This window comes from Pelobates fuscus, chromosome 8, assembly GCF_036172605.1.
Source record: "Pelobates fuscus isolate aPelFus1 chromosome 8, aPelFus1.pri, whole genome shotgun sequence".
NCBI classification, from domain to species: domain Eukaryota; kingdom Metazoa; phylum Chordata; class Amphibia; order Anura; family Pelobatidae; genus Pelobates; species Pelobates fuscus.
The window spans coordinates 4097161-4114865 of NC_086324.1; the positions used below are offsets into that span (position 1 = coordinate 4097161).

The 17705-nt window shown below is 47.1% G+C and overlaps 1 protein-coding gene across 1 annotated transcript in view; it reads right to left on the bottom strand.

The window, feature by feature from the left end:
- Positions 1-15929: 15929 nt before the first annotated feature.
- Positions 15930-17705, bottom strand: part of PARP9 (poly(ADP-ribose) polymerase family member 9) — a 74794-nt gene continuing 73018 nt past the window's right edge. The window contains exon 9 of the mRNA XM_063428694.1: positions 15930-16725. Coding sequence (XP_063284764.1) covers positions 16421-16725 — 305 coding nt within the window. The 3' untranslated portion in view covers positions 15930-16420. The remainder of the gene's footprint in view (positions 16726-17705) is intronic.

The following is a 17705-nucleotide window of genomic DNA, read 5'->3' on the forward strand; positions in this document are numbered from 1 at the left end:
CAGTCTGCCCCGGAAGTGCCCATATCAAACATGGCCGCCGCTTCTTCCCTTAATCCTGAAGCAACTCCTTTCCCCGCCTCCAATATGGCGGCCCCCAGTTCAGCCCTGATGCCGGTAATCCCCGGTGACTACCTGTCCCCAGGTTATGACTCGCTAGCCACCCCTGCATCTGGGGCTCATTCCCAACCACCGATCCTTTCACCTCATGCGGGCCCTGCACCGCGCAGGAGAGCCAATATCATAGAATTCGATGATGACGAGATGGACAGGGTGTCCCATGTCTCATCGGAGCTTGCTGCAGGAGCCCCAACTCATCGTTCTATCGATGATCCCTTCGGCCACAAGGGTCGGGGAGAACGGGCCCCTCCTAAATATGTTGCTTTCAATCCCACTCAAGCTAGTGCTCTAATGAAATCACTCCCTGACCCAGAAAAACAGCCTATGCCCTTCTACCGAGGGATAGTTCAAATTCAAAAGACTTATTCAGCTGCATGGCGTGATCTACTGAGCATTTGTGCTATTAAAGCAGGGGATGCATATTGGCCAAGCATGGCCCGACACCTCAGTACAGATCTGCTCAGCAGCGATGTTGATTACCCCTCTGGAGTAACTTTTTGCACCCAATTGAGAGAATGGGCTAAGGACAAACTTGCAGATCAGGCTGCTGGCCTTACTGATGTTATTCAAGATAAAGGAGAATCAGTGGAAAGGTTTCATGCAAGACTGTATCAAATGTTTACAGATTTGGGGTTTGATCTTACTGACAAGATTCATTCACAAATGCTGTCAGGTGCGTTTGTCCAAGGTGTTAAGGACTCTATACGCAAGGGAATCATTGCTGCACGCCCTGAATATAAGGTTGTTCCCCTGGATACCCTACTTTTGGTTGCTAGGGGCTTAGAATCTGCCCAGACCCCCAGAAGGCCAAGCTCTGCCCCTCTTATGGTATCACGCAGTACCCCTGTCCCCAGGGGCACCAAACCAGAGGATGGTTTCTGCTTTAATTGTAAAGCCAAAGGACATTTTAAAAGTGACTGCCCAGAACCCAAGAGAGAGCCAAGAAAACCATCCAGGCCTGCCCCGGCCCCCAAAGCCGAGAAAGAGGTTCCGATAATTGAGGAACCCGATGATTAGGAAATTGGCAAGCCTGTGTCTGTAACCCCTGTAATGGCAGTGTCTACAGGGGATAAGGGGGGGCCACTTGCCACAGTGACTTTGCCCATTGAAGGCCACCCTACCACATTCCTAGTTGACACAGGTGCAGCCCGTAGTGTTCTGCGAGAGCAAGACCTGCCAGACCCATCCTTTTTGTCAAATATTGATGTCTCTTGTGTTGGAGTGGATGGCCAGCCGAGACATAGCCCTTTAACAACTCCACTCCGAGTTGGCTCCAGCCTGCTAGCTCGCTTTGTGGTATCCTCCACATGCCCAATTAACCTGTTAGGTGCTGATGTTCTCTCACGCCTGCAAGCATCTATCACCTTCACCCCGGATGGGCAGGTAGAAATGTCCACACCCCTATCTGAATCAGACACCTCAGCCTTGTGCTCCTTGCCTCTAATGCTGCATTTAGAAAAGCCCCGTGAGAAAGCAGCAGAATTAAGGTCCAATTTCCCAGAGGCATTAAAAACACAGGTGCCCGCCAAGTTATGGTCCTCAGGCCCAGAGGACATAGGTCACCTAAATGTTCCCCCTGTGGTGGTAAAGCTTATTCCAGGAGCTAAGTTACCAAGAAAACCACAATATCCATTAAAACCAGCACAGGCTGCTGCCATTTCTACCCACATCAAGGCACTCTTAGAAAAGGGTGCTCTAGTGAAATGTAAATCTGAATGCAACACCCCATTATTCCCTGTGAAAAAGAAAACTCCAAAAGGTGAGCCTGAGAAGTACAGGATGGTTCAGGATCTCCGTGCTGTTAATGAAGCTACCGTCCTGGACACCCCTCTTGTACCAAATCCCCATACTCTGCTCTCTGGAGTCCCACCATCCGCAAAATTTTTCACAGTCATTGACCTAGCAAATGCTTTTTTCAGTGTTCCACTGGACCCATCCTGCCAATACCTGTTTGCTTTCACCCATGAAATGCAACAATATACCTGGACTGTCATGCCCCAAGGGGCACAAAATTCACCAAGCCAATTTGCAAAGGCCATGGCCACCATCCTTGACCCATGGCAAGCTGAGCACCCAGAAGTTGTTCTGCTCCAGTATGTGGATGATCTGCTGCTCTGTGGAGATGATATACCCACTACTGAAAAGTGCTCAATTAGTCTGCTTTGTTATTTGGCAGAACAAGGATGCAAAGCTTCGCTCATCAAGCTACAGTTCTGCCAACCCTCAGTAATTTTCCTTGGACATTGCCTATCTCAAGGTACCAGACATCTTACCCGGGACCGGGTGAGAGCTGTACTGGATATTCCAACCCCAAGGACTTCAAAGTCTCTCCATGCCTTCCTAGGCCTCATTTCCTACTGCAGAGCATGGATCCCAGAAGCCTCCCTGCTCATGCAGCCTCTCTATGACGCACTTAAGTCTGACCCTTTCTGTTTGCCTAATGAAGCTCTGGACAATTTCAATGCTCTCAAACGTGCCATTGCTTCTGCTCCTGCCTTGGGCCTACCTGACTACTCAAAACCTTTCAAGTTATTTGTCTCTGAAAGACAAGGCCACGCAACAGGAGTTCTCACCCAAACTAATGACTTAAGAGGCCGCCAGAGGCCTATTGGATATTTCTCATGTCAACTGGACATTGTGGCCAGAGGGACTCCTTCCTGTCTCAGGGCTGTTTTTGCTGCAAGAGAGCTCATAGAAAGAACCTCAGACCTGGTCCTTGGCCACCCTCTGGTTGTTTTGGCTCCTCATGACATTTCTGCCATCATCAACCAAGTCCAGCTCAAGCACGTGTCTCCAGCCAGACACCTACGCCTCCAGTGCCATCTTCTTCTACCTGACAACATTTCCATCCAAAGATGTCAAGTTCTTAACCCATCCACTCTTCTTCCACTCCCTGAGGGGGGTACCTATTATGGATTTATCACAGATGAAACCTACATTTACCTACTTTGTGGATGTATCAAGAAAGTCATGCATCCACATTTAACATTTTATGAAGATGAGAAGCCTCTCTGTGAAGGCCCAGATTACGCCTTCTGTACCATGTGGTACAAACCAGACATTACTCCCGAACCTTGCTATGAAGATGAGCTTTACCACTGGACTGATGTGAAGCTCACTGCTCAAGATTTCTATTGTGACTCTGAAGGCAATAGCATGGTCTTGATCCAACTACCTCAACAACTTAACTACCTCTACCGCCATTGGGATACTGCTATCCCACATATTCCTGTTACCAAATTGAAGACAAGATCATGGAATGATCTTGGGCCCATGGCAAAGCTATGGGCCACCATGGATGAAGAACAGCTACAGGAGAATGGTATTGTCAAATACCCAACAACTGACCTTCTGGAAGCATGGCCACGCCACTTCCTAGAAAAGGAATTTCAAGATCTGGTCATAGTGAATGATTATGACCCCGAAACACCTCATGACTGTTTTGAACAGATGAAGATGGAGACAGTGCACCTACCAACTGTGCATGAGAATCCATTACAAGATCCAGATTTTACCCTGTTTGTGGACGGCTCAAGATATGCCGATGAAGAAGGAAGATATCATACAGGATATGCCGTAACTACAACAGACGAAGTTATCAAATCATCATCCTTACCGCCAGCAATGTCTGCGCAAGAAGCTGAATTACAGGCTCTGACCTCAGCATGCAAAATTTCCGAAGGAAAACGTGCCAACATCTATACAGATTCAAGATATGCTCTGGGTGTGGCACATGACTTCGGCCTAATTTGGAAGACAAGAGGATTTCTTACCACCGCCGGTACACCAGTCAAACATAGTACTGCAATAAAGGAGCTAATGGATGCCCTCCTACTCCCTGAAGAAGTGGCCGTTTTGAAGGTAAAGGCCCATGGGAAATTGGATACAGATGAAGCAAAGGGCAACCATTTGGCTGATCAGGCTGCTAAGCTAGCAGCCAGGGATCTGCAGGAAGTGGATGAAGAAGTGTCCGGACAAGAAGAAGAAGAAGTCCCTATCTTTGCTCTGCAAACTCTTCCTACTGACTTGCGAATTTTGCGAGAACAGCAAGCTGCCGTCACTCCTGAAGAAATCCAAAAATGGAAAACGAAAGGAGCCGTCCAAAAGGACGGAGTATATTACAACAACTTCAAATTTTGTCTTCCAAAAAATCTATACCCAGCAGTTGTCCAATGGGCACATGGGCCTGCACACCTGTCAAAGGAATTGATGGCCGCCCTCATACAGAAGTATTATGAAGCACCCGGAATCACAACATTGATTAGCAGCTTCTGTAAGGCCTGTGTCATTTGTGCAAAATGCAATCCAGGAAGACCAATCAAGGTGCCTGCAAAACACCTGGCAAAGCCCATGTACCCCTTCCAGCGAATTCAAATTGACCACATCCAAATGCCCAAGAGTGGGCCCCATGAATATGCACTAGTCATAGTGGACATGTTCTCAGGATGGCCAGAGGCCTACCCAGTGGCCAATATCACTGCAAAAACAACCGCAAGACGCCTACTTACAGAGATAGTATGTAGGTTTGGACTCCCAGAAGTCATTGAAAGTGATCAAGGCCCAGCCTTCACAGCAACAGTGACTAAAGAAATTTGGACTGCTCTAGGGGTGACCCTAGCCTTCCACACCCCTTACCACCCACAAAGTAGTGGTAAAGTAGAGCGCATGAATGGCACTCTAAAAGCCAGAATGTTAAAAATGTCACAAGAAACCAAGATGCCCTGGCCAGAAAGCCTGTCAATAGCTTTATTTAGTGTTAGGCACACACCTAGAGGGAAGCATTCACTGTCCCCATATGAAATTCTATTTGGGACAGCACCCAGACTAGGTTGTTATTATCCGCAACAGTTACAGCTCCAATCAGATGTTTTAGTAGATTATGTAACTGAACTTGCAAGTGCCTTAAACAAAATACATGCCCAAGTTTTCTCTTCAATTCCAGATCCCGAATTGGATACAGGTACCCATAACCTGCTTCCCGGAGATTGGGTTCTGGTCAAGAAGTTTGTGCGGAAAAATACCCTGGAACCAAGATTTGACGGTCCATTCCAAGTTCTCCTGATTACCGCAACCTCCGTCAAACTGGCCGGTAGGCCAAATTGGATCCACGCTTCCCACTGCAAGAAATCTCCAGCCCCTGAGGAAGCAGATACCGCACAAGCATGTACCTCTGGTACACCTTCTCCTTAATCAGCCTTATAAAGGCCCAACAAGTAGCCATCACCAAAGATATTAGTGGGTATACCTTCTGGTATAATTCATCATGCACCCATGTGGCTACTTACACCTTTGACTATTGTGATATTGTAGAATGCCCGTTCCCCACATCACAAATCCAGAGTATTTACCGAGATATCCCTCATTCAAAAGATCCATATGTTTGTGTAGTTGACAAACAATGGGGGCACAATTGTAATCATTGGGGGGCGGCGGGATGGAATGCCGGGCCTGCCTGGGGTTACAAACCAAAAAGTGCCTTATCTAAAGTAGATGATCAAGGTAGATCCCTTCTCCAGAGAATGACTTTGAGAAAGCCTGGGGGGGGGTACACCAATGAAATTAATCCTTAACATTGAGCATCCAAGCCCAACGGATGCAGACCAGTATGTGATGGGAATGTATTGGAAAAAGGGTTCCTACCGTAAATTAGGGCATTTCTTCTTAAAAGATATGTGCAACTCTTCTGAGTGGCAAGGGGCCACCCATATGGTCCCTAACCCATTAAAACCTCACATCCAGACCTTTCAAGACATGATGGCCATTGCAAACCCCACCTTTGAAGATACCATGGCCGCTGAAACAGGTTTTAATGATGTAAATTTATGGTTAGAATGGATGAAATATAATGCTAATAAGCATAATAAGACTGCATGCTATGTGTGTGGTGGTGCCCGGCCTCACCTGGGTACTGTACCTCTAATCCTGCCAGTAGATATAGAGGAATGTGTTTTAAGCCTTTTTGCCTATCACTATGATTTTAACAGGTCCATATGTATTGCATGGACAAAGGAGTATCCTCTCCTAACCAAGGATGTCAAACCCCCAGATGGTATTACCGTGTATAAAGGTAATTACACTTGTTATGCTAATTATGATGGAATTGGTAAATTCTTGGGTAACTTCTCTAAGGGGTATTGTGCTACCTACAGGAGTGTCTCTATGAACTTGTTGCAGTTTCACACCCGGTCATTAGGGGACATCTACTGGTTGTGTGGGGATTTACAGCTGAGATCCAGAATGGACAAGGAGTGGTGGGGGGAGTGTACTTTGGCTAAAGCTATTATGCCTATACATATCATCTCTGACACACACCTCGTCACCCATGAGTCCAGACACACTAAGGTTAAGCGTGACGCCCCAGTGAAAGGAAGTTTTGATCCTCATGTTTATATTGATGCTATTGGGGTGCCTAGGGGGGTACCCAATGAATTTAAAGCAAGAGATGAAGTTGCTGCAGGATTTGAATCACTTTTTGCCATAGTTACCACAAACAAGAATTTAAATTGGATAAATTACATTTATTATAATCAACAGCGTTTTGTTAATTATACCAGAGACGCCCTCCAGGGATTGGCCGAACAATTGCAGGCCACATCCCAAATGGCTTTCCAGAATAGAATGGCCCTAGATATGATCTTAGCCGAAAAAGGAGGGGTTTGTAAAATTTTGCCCGACACCTTGACATGTTGTACCTATATCCCAGAAAACACAGGCCCTAATGGTAAAGTTACATTAGCCATAGAGAAATTAAATGACCTGTCTATAGAGTTGAAAAGGAATTCTGGGATACAAGATCCCTGGGAAAGATGGTTTGGTTGGATGACAGGATGGCAAAAGGCTTTAATGCATATTGGTATGGCTATACTAATTTTTCTTTTTATCTTTGCTCTTCTCTTTTGTTGTATCCTCCCATGTCTGAGAAAATCCCTCATGAAGACTGTTGACCAAGCGGCACCCACTTTCACCCATCTCGAAGTTGATGACCAAGATTTCCAAGACATCAACTCACCCTGTCTGCCGTTGCAAACAATCCCTTTTGTTGATAAAGTGCAGGAATTCTAGGAAGGGACTAGCTCAGGGACAGCATCTGTCAGTGAATGGTAAAGGCCCCGTGTGGAGAAGTGGTGGGTTAGCTGCCATGGGATACCCGTGGGTGTGAAGTGTTCGAGAGCCATACTGACGGATGAGTTAGCCTATTAGGGTCAGATCTAGGGACAGTCTTGCACTTTGCATTAACACCAAGCTAGCGGCCACGGGGTTTCTGTGCCTTTGGGTTAACACGTCTTCCTGGTACTAACTTAATAAAGTTTTATCTCTTAGAATCTAACATTTCATAGGGGGGACTGATGTGGGATTATTTAAAAAACCTTATTGTACTTGTATTCAATTATTGCACTAACTCCATTTTAACTTCATACTGTGACAATCCTCCATTTTGTCCTCCTAACCTGACTTCTTCAATACTCCATTTTGTCCTCATAACCTAACTTGTTCATTTTAAAACTACCTTACATGACAGAATTTCCCAGCACATCTAATACAATAGAACAAAGACTGTATTTTCTATAAAGACATGATTAACACAGAAATTGCTGACTTTTCCTTAGATTTGCAACATAGTATAGTTTGAAGGCCATGAGAACACAGTAGTAATGAAATGTTCTATTCATAAGAGACCTTGCACCTGGCCACGAGGCCTGAGATCACCGACCGTGTAAAATGACGCTCAAGACCCCTTGTCCCCCACCCGTGTCCAGAACAATCCCACCTCTTGGTGGGTGGACACGGGACTAACCACTTAGTTTTTAAGCCAATTAATAATATTGATAGGTGGACATTAATCCCGACACTTAACAATTAATCCAATTAATGATGTTTATTTGCTGATATTCTAATAATCAATGATGACGTAAAATGTCTCTTAAAAGGACCTGCGCGTCCGCTTTTTAATCACTTGCCAATAAATTTTCTCGAAGTTATTTTAACCTGAACCTTGTGTGTCAGACTTAATTACTTCAGCGTATATACGCAATTTATTTTATTGATTTGGACAGGAACAGATAGACATTTAAACATTTTGGTTTACTGCTAAAAAGTACCATAACAACCCCCTCCAGCTCATTACACACAGCGCTGCTCACGTATTCCACGTCTCTCAGTAAATAGCTAGAATTTCACTGACCACTCCAAGAAATACACTCTGGGCTCATCACCCCCTCCAGCTCACTACACACAGCGTGGCTCACGTATTCCACGTCTCTCAGTAAATAGCTAGAATTTCACTGACCACTCCAAGAAATACACTCCGGGCTCATCACCCCCTCCAGCTCACTACACACATCGCTGCTCACGTATTCCACGTCTCAGTAAATAGCTAGAATTTCACTGACCACTCCAAGAAATACACTCCGGACTCATCACTCCCTCCAGCTCACTACACACAGCGCGGCTCACGTATTCCACGTCTCTCAGTAAATAGCTAGAATTTCACTGACCACTCCAAGAAATACACTCCGGGCTCATCACCCCCTCCAGCTCACTACACACAGCGTGGCTCACGTATTCCACGTCTCTCAGTAAATAGCTAGAATTTCACTGACCACTCCAAGAAATACACTCCGGGCTCATCACCCCCTCCAGCTCACTACACACAGCGTGGCTCACGTATTCCACGTCTCTCAGTAAATAGCTAGAATTTCACTGACCACTCCAAGAAATACACTCCGGGCTCATCACCCCCTCCAGCTCACTACACACATCGCTGCTCACGTATTCCACGTCTCAGTAAATAGCTAGAATTTCACTGACCACTCCAAGAAATACACTCCGGACTCATCACTCCCTCCAGCTCACTACACACAGCGCTGCTCACGTATTCCACGTCTCTCAGTAAATAGCTAGAATTTCACTGACCACTCCAAGAAATACACTCCGGGCTCATCACTCCCTCCAGCTCACTACACACAGCGTGGCTCACGTATTCCACGTCTCTCAGTAAATAGCTAGAATTTCACTGACCACTCCAAGAAATACACTCCGGGCTCATCACTCCCTCCAGCTCACTACACACAGCGTGGCTCACGTATTCCACGTCTCTCAGTAAATAGCTAGAATTTCACTGACCACTCCAAGAAATACACTCCGGACTCATCACTCCCTCCAGCTCACTACACACAGCGCTGCTCACGTATTCCACGTCTCTCAGTAAATAGCTAGAATTTCACTGACCACTCCAAGAAATACACTCCGGGCTCATCACTCCCTCCAGCTCACTACACACAGCGTGGCTCACGTATTCCACGTCTCTCAGTAAATAGCTAGAATTTCACTGACCACTCCAAGAAATACACTCCGGGCTCATCACTCCCTCCAGCTCACTACACACAGCGCGGCTCACATATTCCATGTCTCTCAGTAAATAGCTAGAATTTCACTGACCACTCCAAGAAATACACTCCGGGCTCATCACCCCCTCCAGCTCACTACACACAGCGCTGCTCACGTATTCCACGTCTCAGTAAATAGTTAGAATTTCACTGACCACTCCAAGAAATACACTCCAGGCTTATCACTCCCTCCAGCTCATTACACACAGCGTGGCTCACGTATTCCACGTCTCAGTAAATAGTTAGAATTTCACTGACCACTCCAAGAAATACACTCCGGGCTTATGACCCCCTCCAGCTCACTACACACAGCGTGGCTCACGTATTCCACGTCTCTCAGTAAATAGCTAGAATTTCACTGACCACTCCAAGAAATACACTCCGGGCTCATCACCCCCTCCAGCTCACTACACACAGCACTGCTCACGTATTCCACGTCTCTCAGTAAATAGCTAGAATTTCACTGACCACTCCAAGAAATACACTCCGGGCTCATCACCCCCTCCAGCTCACTACACACAGCGCGGCTCACGTATTCCACGTCTCTCAGTAAATAGCTAGAATTTCACTGACCACTCCAAGAAATACACTCCGGGCTCATCACCCCCTCCAGCTCATTACACACAGCGCTGCTCACGTATTCCACGTCTCTCAGTAAATAGCTAGAATTTCACTGACCACTCCAAGAAATACACTCCGGGCTCATCACCCCCTCCAGCTCACTACACACAGCGTGGCTCACGTATTCCACGTCTCTCAGTAAATAGCTAGAATTTCACTGACCACTCCAAGAAATACACTCCGGGCTCATCACCCCCTCCAGCTCACTACACACAGCGTGGCTCACGTATTCCACGTCTCTCAGTAAATAGCTAGAATTTCACTGACCACTCCAAGAAATACACTCCGGGCTCATCACCCCCTCCAGCTCACTACACACAGCGTGGCTCACGTATTCCACGTCTCTCAGTAAATAGCTAGAATTTCACTGACCACTCCAAGAAATACACTCCGGGCTCATCACCACCTCCAGCTCACTACACACAGCGTGGCTCACGTATTCCACGTCTCTCAGTAAATAGCTAGAATTTCACTGACCACTCCAAGAAATACACTCCGGGCTCATCACCCCCTCCAGCTCACTACACACAGCGCTGCTTACGTATTCCACGTCTCTCAGTAAATAGCTAGAATTTCACTGACCACTCCAAGAAATACACTCCGGGCTCATCACCCCCTCCAGCTCACTACACACAGCGTGGCTCACGTATTCCACGTCTCTCAGTAAATAGCTAGAATTTCACTGACCACTCCAAGAAATACACTCCGGGCTCATCACCCCCTCCAGCTCACTACACACAGCGTGGCTCACGTATTCCACGTCTCTCAGTAAATAGCTAGAATTTCACTGACCACTCCAAGAAATACACTCCGGGCTCATCACCACCTCCAGCTCACTACACACAGCGTGGCTCACGTATTCCACGTCTCTCAGTAAATAGCTAGAATTTCACTGACCACTCCAAGAAAAACACTCCGGGCTCATCACCCCCTCCAGCTCACTACACACAGCGCGGCTCACGTATTCCACGTCTCTCAGTAAATAGCTAGAATTTCACTGACCACTCCAAGAAATACACTCTGGGCTCATCACCCCCTCCAGCTCATTACACACAGCGCTGCTCACGTATTCCACGTCTCTCAGTAAATAGCTAGAATTTCACAGACCACTCCAAGAAATACACTCCGGGCTCATCACCCCCTCCAGCTCACTACACACAGCGCTGCTCACGTATTCCACGTCTCTCAGTAAATAGCTAGAATTTCACTGACCACTCCAAGAAATACACTCCGGGCTCATCACCCCCTCCAGCTCACTACACACAGCACTGCTCACGTATTCCACGTCTCTCAGTAAATAGCTAGAATTTCACTGACCACTCCAAGAAATACACTCCGGGCTCATCACCCCCTCCAGCTCACTACACACAGCGCGGCTCACGTATTCCACGTCTCTCAGTAAATAGCTAGAATTTCACTGACCACTCCAAGAAATACACTCCGGGCTCATCACCCCCTCCAGCTCATTACACACAGCGCTGCTCACGTATTCCACGTCTCTCAGTAAATAGCTAGAATTTCACAGACCACTCCAAGAAATACACTCCGGGCTCATCACCCCCTCCAGCTCACTACACACAGCGCTGCTCACGTATTCCACGTCTCTCAGTAAATAGCTAGAATTTCACTGACCACTCCAAGAAATACACTCCGGGCTCATCACCCCCTCCAGCTCACTACACACAGCGTGGCTCACGTATTCCACGTCTCTCAGTAAATAGCTAGAATTTCACTGACCACTCCAAGAAATACACTCCGGGCTCATCACCCCCTCCAGCTCACTACACACAGCGTGGCTCACGTATTCCACGTCTCTCAGTAAATAGCTAGAATTTCACTGACCACTCCAAGAAATACACTCCGGGCTCATCACCCCCTCCAGCTCACTACACACAGCGTGGCTCACGTATTCCACGTCTCTCAGTAAATAGCTAGAATTTCACTGACCACTCCAAGAAATACACTCCGGGCTCATCACCACCTCCAGCTCACTACACACAGCGTGGCTCACGTATTCCACGTCTCTCAGTAAATAGCTAGAATTTCACTGACCACTCCAAGAAATACACTCCGGGCTCATCACCCCCTCCAGCTCACTACACACAGCGCTGCTTACGTATTCCACGTCTCTCAGTAAATAGCTAGAATTTCACTGACCACTCCAAGAAATACACTCTGGGCTCATCACCCCCTCCAGCTCATTACACACAGCGCTGCTCACGTATTCCACGTCTCTCAGTAAATAGCTAGAATTTCACAGACCACTCCAAGAAATACACTCCGGGCTCATCACCCCCTCCAGCTCACTACACACAGCGCTGCTCACGTATTCCACGTCTCTCAGTAAATAGCTAGAATTTCACTGACCACTCCAAGAAATACACTCCGGGCTCATCACTCCCTCCAGCTCACTACACACAGCGTGGCTCACGTATTCCACGTCTCTCAGTAAATAGCTAGAATTTCACTGACCACTCCAAGAAATACACTCCGGGCTCATCACCCCCTCCAGCTCACTACACACAGCGTGGCTCACGTATTCCACGTCTCTCAGTAAATAGCTAGAATTTCACTGACCACTCCAAGAAATACACTCCGGGCTCATCACCCCCTCCAGCTCACTACACACAGCGTGGCTCACGTATTCCACGTCTCTCAGTAAATAGCTAGAATTTCACTGACCACTCCAAGAAATACACTCCGGGCTCATCACCACCTCCAGCTCACTACACACAGCGTGGCTCACGTATTCCACGTCTCTCAGTAAATAGCTAGAATTTCACTGACCACTCCAAGAAATACACTCCGGGCTCATCACCCCCTCCAGCTCACTACACACAGCGTGGCTTACGTATTCCACGTCTCTCAGTAAATAGCTAGAATTTCACTGACCACTCCAAGAAATACACTCCGGGCTCATCACCCCCTCCAGCTCACTACACACAGCGTGGCTCACGTATTCCACGTCTCTCAGTAAATAGCTAGAATTTCACTGACCACTCCAAGAAATACACTCCGGGCTCATCACCCCCTCCAGCTCACTACACACAGCGTGGCTCACGTATTCCACGTCTCTCAGTAAATAGCTAGAATTTCACTGACCACTCCAAGAAATACACTCCGGGCTCATCACCACCTCCAGCTCACTACACACAGCGTGGCTCACGTATTCCACGTCTCTCAGTAAATAGCTAGAATTTCACTGACCACTCCAAGAAAAACACTCCGGGCTCATCACCCCCTCCAGCTCACTACACACAGCGCGGCTCACGTATTCCACGTCTCTCAGTAAATAGCTAGAATTTCACTGACCACTCCAAGAAATACACTCTGGGCTCATCACCCCCTCCAGCTCATTACACACAGCGCTGCTCACGTATTCCACGTCTCTCAGTAAATAGCTAGAATTTCACAGACCACTCCAAGAAATACACTCCGGGCTCATCACCCCCTCCAGCTCACTACACACAGCGCTGCTCACGTATTCCACGTCTCTCAGTAAATAGCTAGAATTTCACTGACCACTCCAAGAAATACACTCCGGGCTCATCACTCCCTCCAGCTCACTACACACAGCGTGGCTCACGTATTCCACGTCTCTCAGTAAATAGCTAGAATTTCACTGACCACTCCAAGAAATACACTCCGGGCTCATCACCCCCTCCAGCTCACTACACACAGCGTGGCTCACGTATTCCACGTCTCTCAGTAAATAGCTAGAATTTCACTGACCACTCCAAGAAATACACTCCGGGCTCATCACCCCCTCCAGCTCACTACACACAGCGTGGCTCACGTATTCCACGTCTCTCAGTAAATAGCTAGAATTTCACTGACCACTCCAAGAAATACACTCCGGGCTCATCACCACCTCCAGCTCACTACACACAGCGTGGCTCACGTATTCCACGTCTCTCAGTAAATAGCTAGAATTTCACTGACCACTCCAAGAAATACACTCCGGGCTCATCACCCCCTCCAGCTCACTACACACAGCATGGCTTACGTATTCCACGTCTCTCAGTAAATAGCTAGAATTTCACTGACCACTCCAAGAAATACACTCCGGGCTCATCACTCCCTCCAGCTCACTACACACAGCGTGGCTCACGTATTCCACGTCTCTCAGTAAATAGCTAGAATTTCACTGACCACTCCAAGAAATACACTCCGGGCTCATCACCACCTCCAGCTCACTACACACAGCGTGGCTCACGTATTCCACGTCTCTCAGTAAATAGCTAGAATTTCACTGACCACTCCAAGAAATACACTCCGGGCTCATCACCCCCTCCAGCTCACTACACACAGCATGGCTTACGTATTCCACGTCTCTCAGTAAATAGCTAGAATTTCACTGACCACTCCAAGAAATACACTCCGGGCTCATCACTCCCTCCAGCTCACTACACACAGCGTGGCTCACGTATTCCACGTCTCTCAGTAAATAGCTAGAATTTCACTGACCACTCCAAGAAATACACTCCGGGCTCATCACCCCCTCCAGCTCACTACACACAGCGTGGCTCACGTATTCCACGTCTCTCAGTAAATAGCTAGAATTTCACTGACCACTCCAAGAAATACACTCCGGGCTCATCACCACCTCCAGCTCACTACACACAGCGTGGCTCACGTATTCCACGTCTCTCAGTAAATAGCTAGAATTTCACTGACCACTCCAAGAAATACACTCCGGGCTCATCACCCCCTCCAGCTCACTACACACAGCATGGCTTACGTATTCCACGTCTCTCAGTAAATAGCTAGAATTTCACTGACCACTCCAAGAAATACACTCCGGGCTCATCACCCCCTCCAGCTCACTACACACAGCGTGGCTCACGTATTCCACGTCTCTCAGTAAATAGCTAGAATTTCACTGACCACTCCAAGAAATACACTCCGGGCTCATCACCCCCTCCAGCTCACTACACACAGCGTGGCTCACGTATTCCACGTCTCTCAGTAAATAGCTAGAATTTCACTGACCACTCCAAGAAATACACTCCGGGCTCATCACCCCCTCCAGCTCACTACACACAGCGTGGCTCACGTATTCCACGTCTCTCAGTAAATAGCTAGAATTTCACTGACCACTCCAAGAAATACACTCCGGGCTCATCACCACCTCCAGCTCACTACACACGGGGCTAATGAGTCCCCAAATGTCTATACTTGTCTCAGGGTTTATTTACTAAGCAGTGAACTGCTTAGTAAATTGCAAAAGGAAATGATTCAGCTACAGCCACAGCTCGGCTGTTTTTGTCTAAACTTTGCAATCTGATTTCTGACTTCAAATAACTGAGTTCACTTGGATTCTCACCTTAGTGAGTAACCCTGTCAATGTATTTAATGTAAGAATGGAGAAACTGCATAAATTGGATCTTAACATCTACAAAAACGGAAATGACCTTACTAGCTAGGTGTTCCTTTACACCGGAGGCTAAAATGGAAATGTCTTATTTTGGAAAGAGATTTTTACTAGAGCATTTTAAACTGGTAAAAACCTGGAAATGTCACCTGTTAGATTTGAGCAGAGCCTAACAGCCAACTCAAGATTTCTATAAGTAAACATTGCTATAATGAACGTTCGCTATTGCTTGAGCTAAACCTTTTTTCTACCTTTTCTATGTTTAATTAGATACTTTGTCAGCCTAGGCCAGGGATAGGCAACCTTCGGCTCTCCAGATGTTGTGGACTACATCCCCCATAATGCTCTTACACACATAATGCTGGCAAAGCATCATGGGAGGTGTAGTCCAAGACATCTGCAGAGCCGAAGGTTGCCTATGCCTGGCCTAGGCCATGCAAACTAGGTATATTAGCTAACTCTTGCAGTGCTGTCTGTAAGGTCAGTGTGTGCTGGAGAAAATTATACGCTGAATGAGAACTGTCTCCTAATTCCTCCACCTTGCCCCAATACTATGATGCTCCTTAGTCCGCCATGATGGGAGCCAGATGCCCAAATTCCCCACGCTGCTATCTCGAAGTCCACAAATGAATGATTCAATTTAATAAGATATATCCTGAAAAGGCACACTGCAGCTGTCTGTCCAAAACAGAGGAACGATCAGACACCTATATATCCATCGCGTTACCTGACAAGGACGATTCACCAGATAAGTAGCCATGAGACAACGGTTATGAGAAGCGGCTACACTTTGCATAGAGAACACAGCCGTGCGTCAGCTTGCATGTTTTGTGGTTACTTTTTTTTTTTCCTTTCTTTAATTTTCTCCAACCTTGTAAAGCGTCATTTAATTTGGGCTCTCCAGCGAGGATGGTCCGAGAGGTTATGAACCCTGAGGGTTTTTCCATTTACAGGTAAACAGATACTGTGGCAGGGCACAGTGACTGTCGAAAATGACGAAGGTTTCAGGATTGGATACTGAATTCACCACGCTGTCGTACAATTCGAGATCATCCGAACCCACAGGTGGAGGCAGGATGTAAGACCGGTTACCCATGGTAAATCTGCCCGTCACGACTTCTGCCTGGAAAATATACACCAGACGGTCGGCCTCTCGGGGTTTGGGTTTTCCTTTCGTTATGTCTGTAAGGTTTTTCTTGAAATAAATCCCTGCTCCGTAGTTGCAATCTGAAAGAGAGATGAAAAGCCGGGAGTGAAACATTGGGAACGTGTTGTATATAAGGACTATACGGACTGGACGTGACACAGGGTCTGACTGGAAATAGATCAGGAAATTATTACTGACGCTTCGTGTCAACTGAAAGCCCAAACCTAACAAGTTCAAATGTTCCATGCTTCCAGGAATCTGTTTGCCAAAACAGAGAATTAGTAAGAAAAAGAAGTATCCACTAAAAACGCCTTTTGTGTGTCTCGCTTTGCTCTGACTGTTGCGTTTCTAAAACAAAATCATAAGTTTTATCTATAAGGGGAGATTAAATGGACACTTAAACATACTGCGTGTATTTAGGTTTATAGGGCGCGTACACAACAATCACTGGGTTATAAGGCGCGTACACGACAATCACTGGGTTATAGGGCGCGTACACGACAATCACTGGGTTATAGGGCGCGTACACGACAATCACTGTGTTATAGGGCGCGTACACGACAATCACTGGGTTATAGGGCGCGTACACGACAATCACTGGGTTATAGGGCGCGTACACGACAATCACTGTGTTATAGGGCGCGTACACGACAATCACTGGGTTATAGGGCGCGTACACGACAATCACTGGGTTATAGAGCGCGTACACGACAATCACTGGGTTATAGGGCGCGTACACGACAATCACTGGGTTATAGGGCGCGTACACGACAATCACTGGGTTATAGGGGGCGTACACGACAATCACTGGGTTATAGGGCGCGTACACGACAATCACTGTGTTATAGGGCGCGTACACGACAATCACTGTGTTATAGGGCGCGTACACGACAATCACTGTGTTATAGGGCGCGTACATGACAATCACTGGGTTATAGGGGGCGTACACGACAATCACTGGGTTATAGAGCGCGTACACGACAATCACTGGGTTATAGAGCGCGTACACGACAATCACTGTGTTATAGGGTGCGTACACGACAATCACTGTGTTATAGGG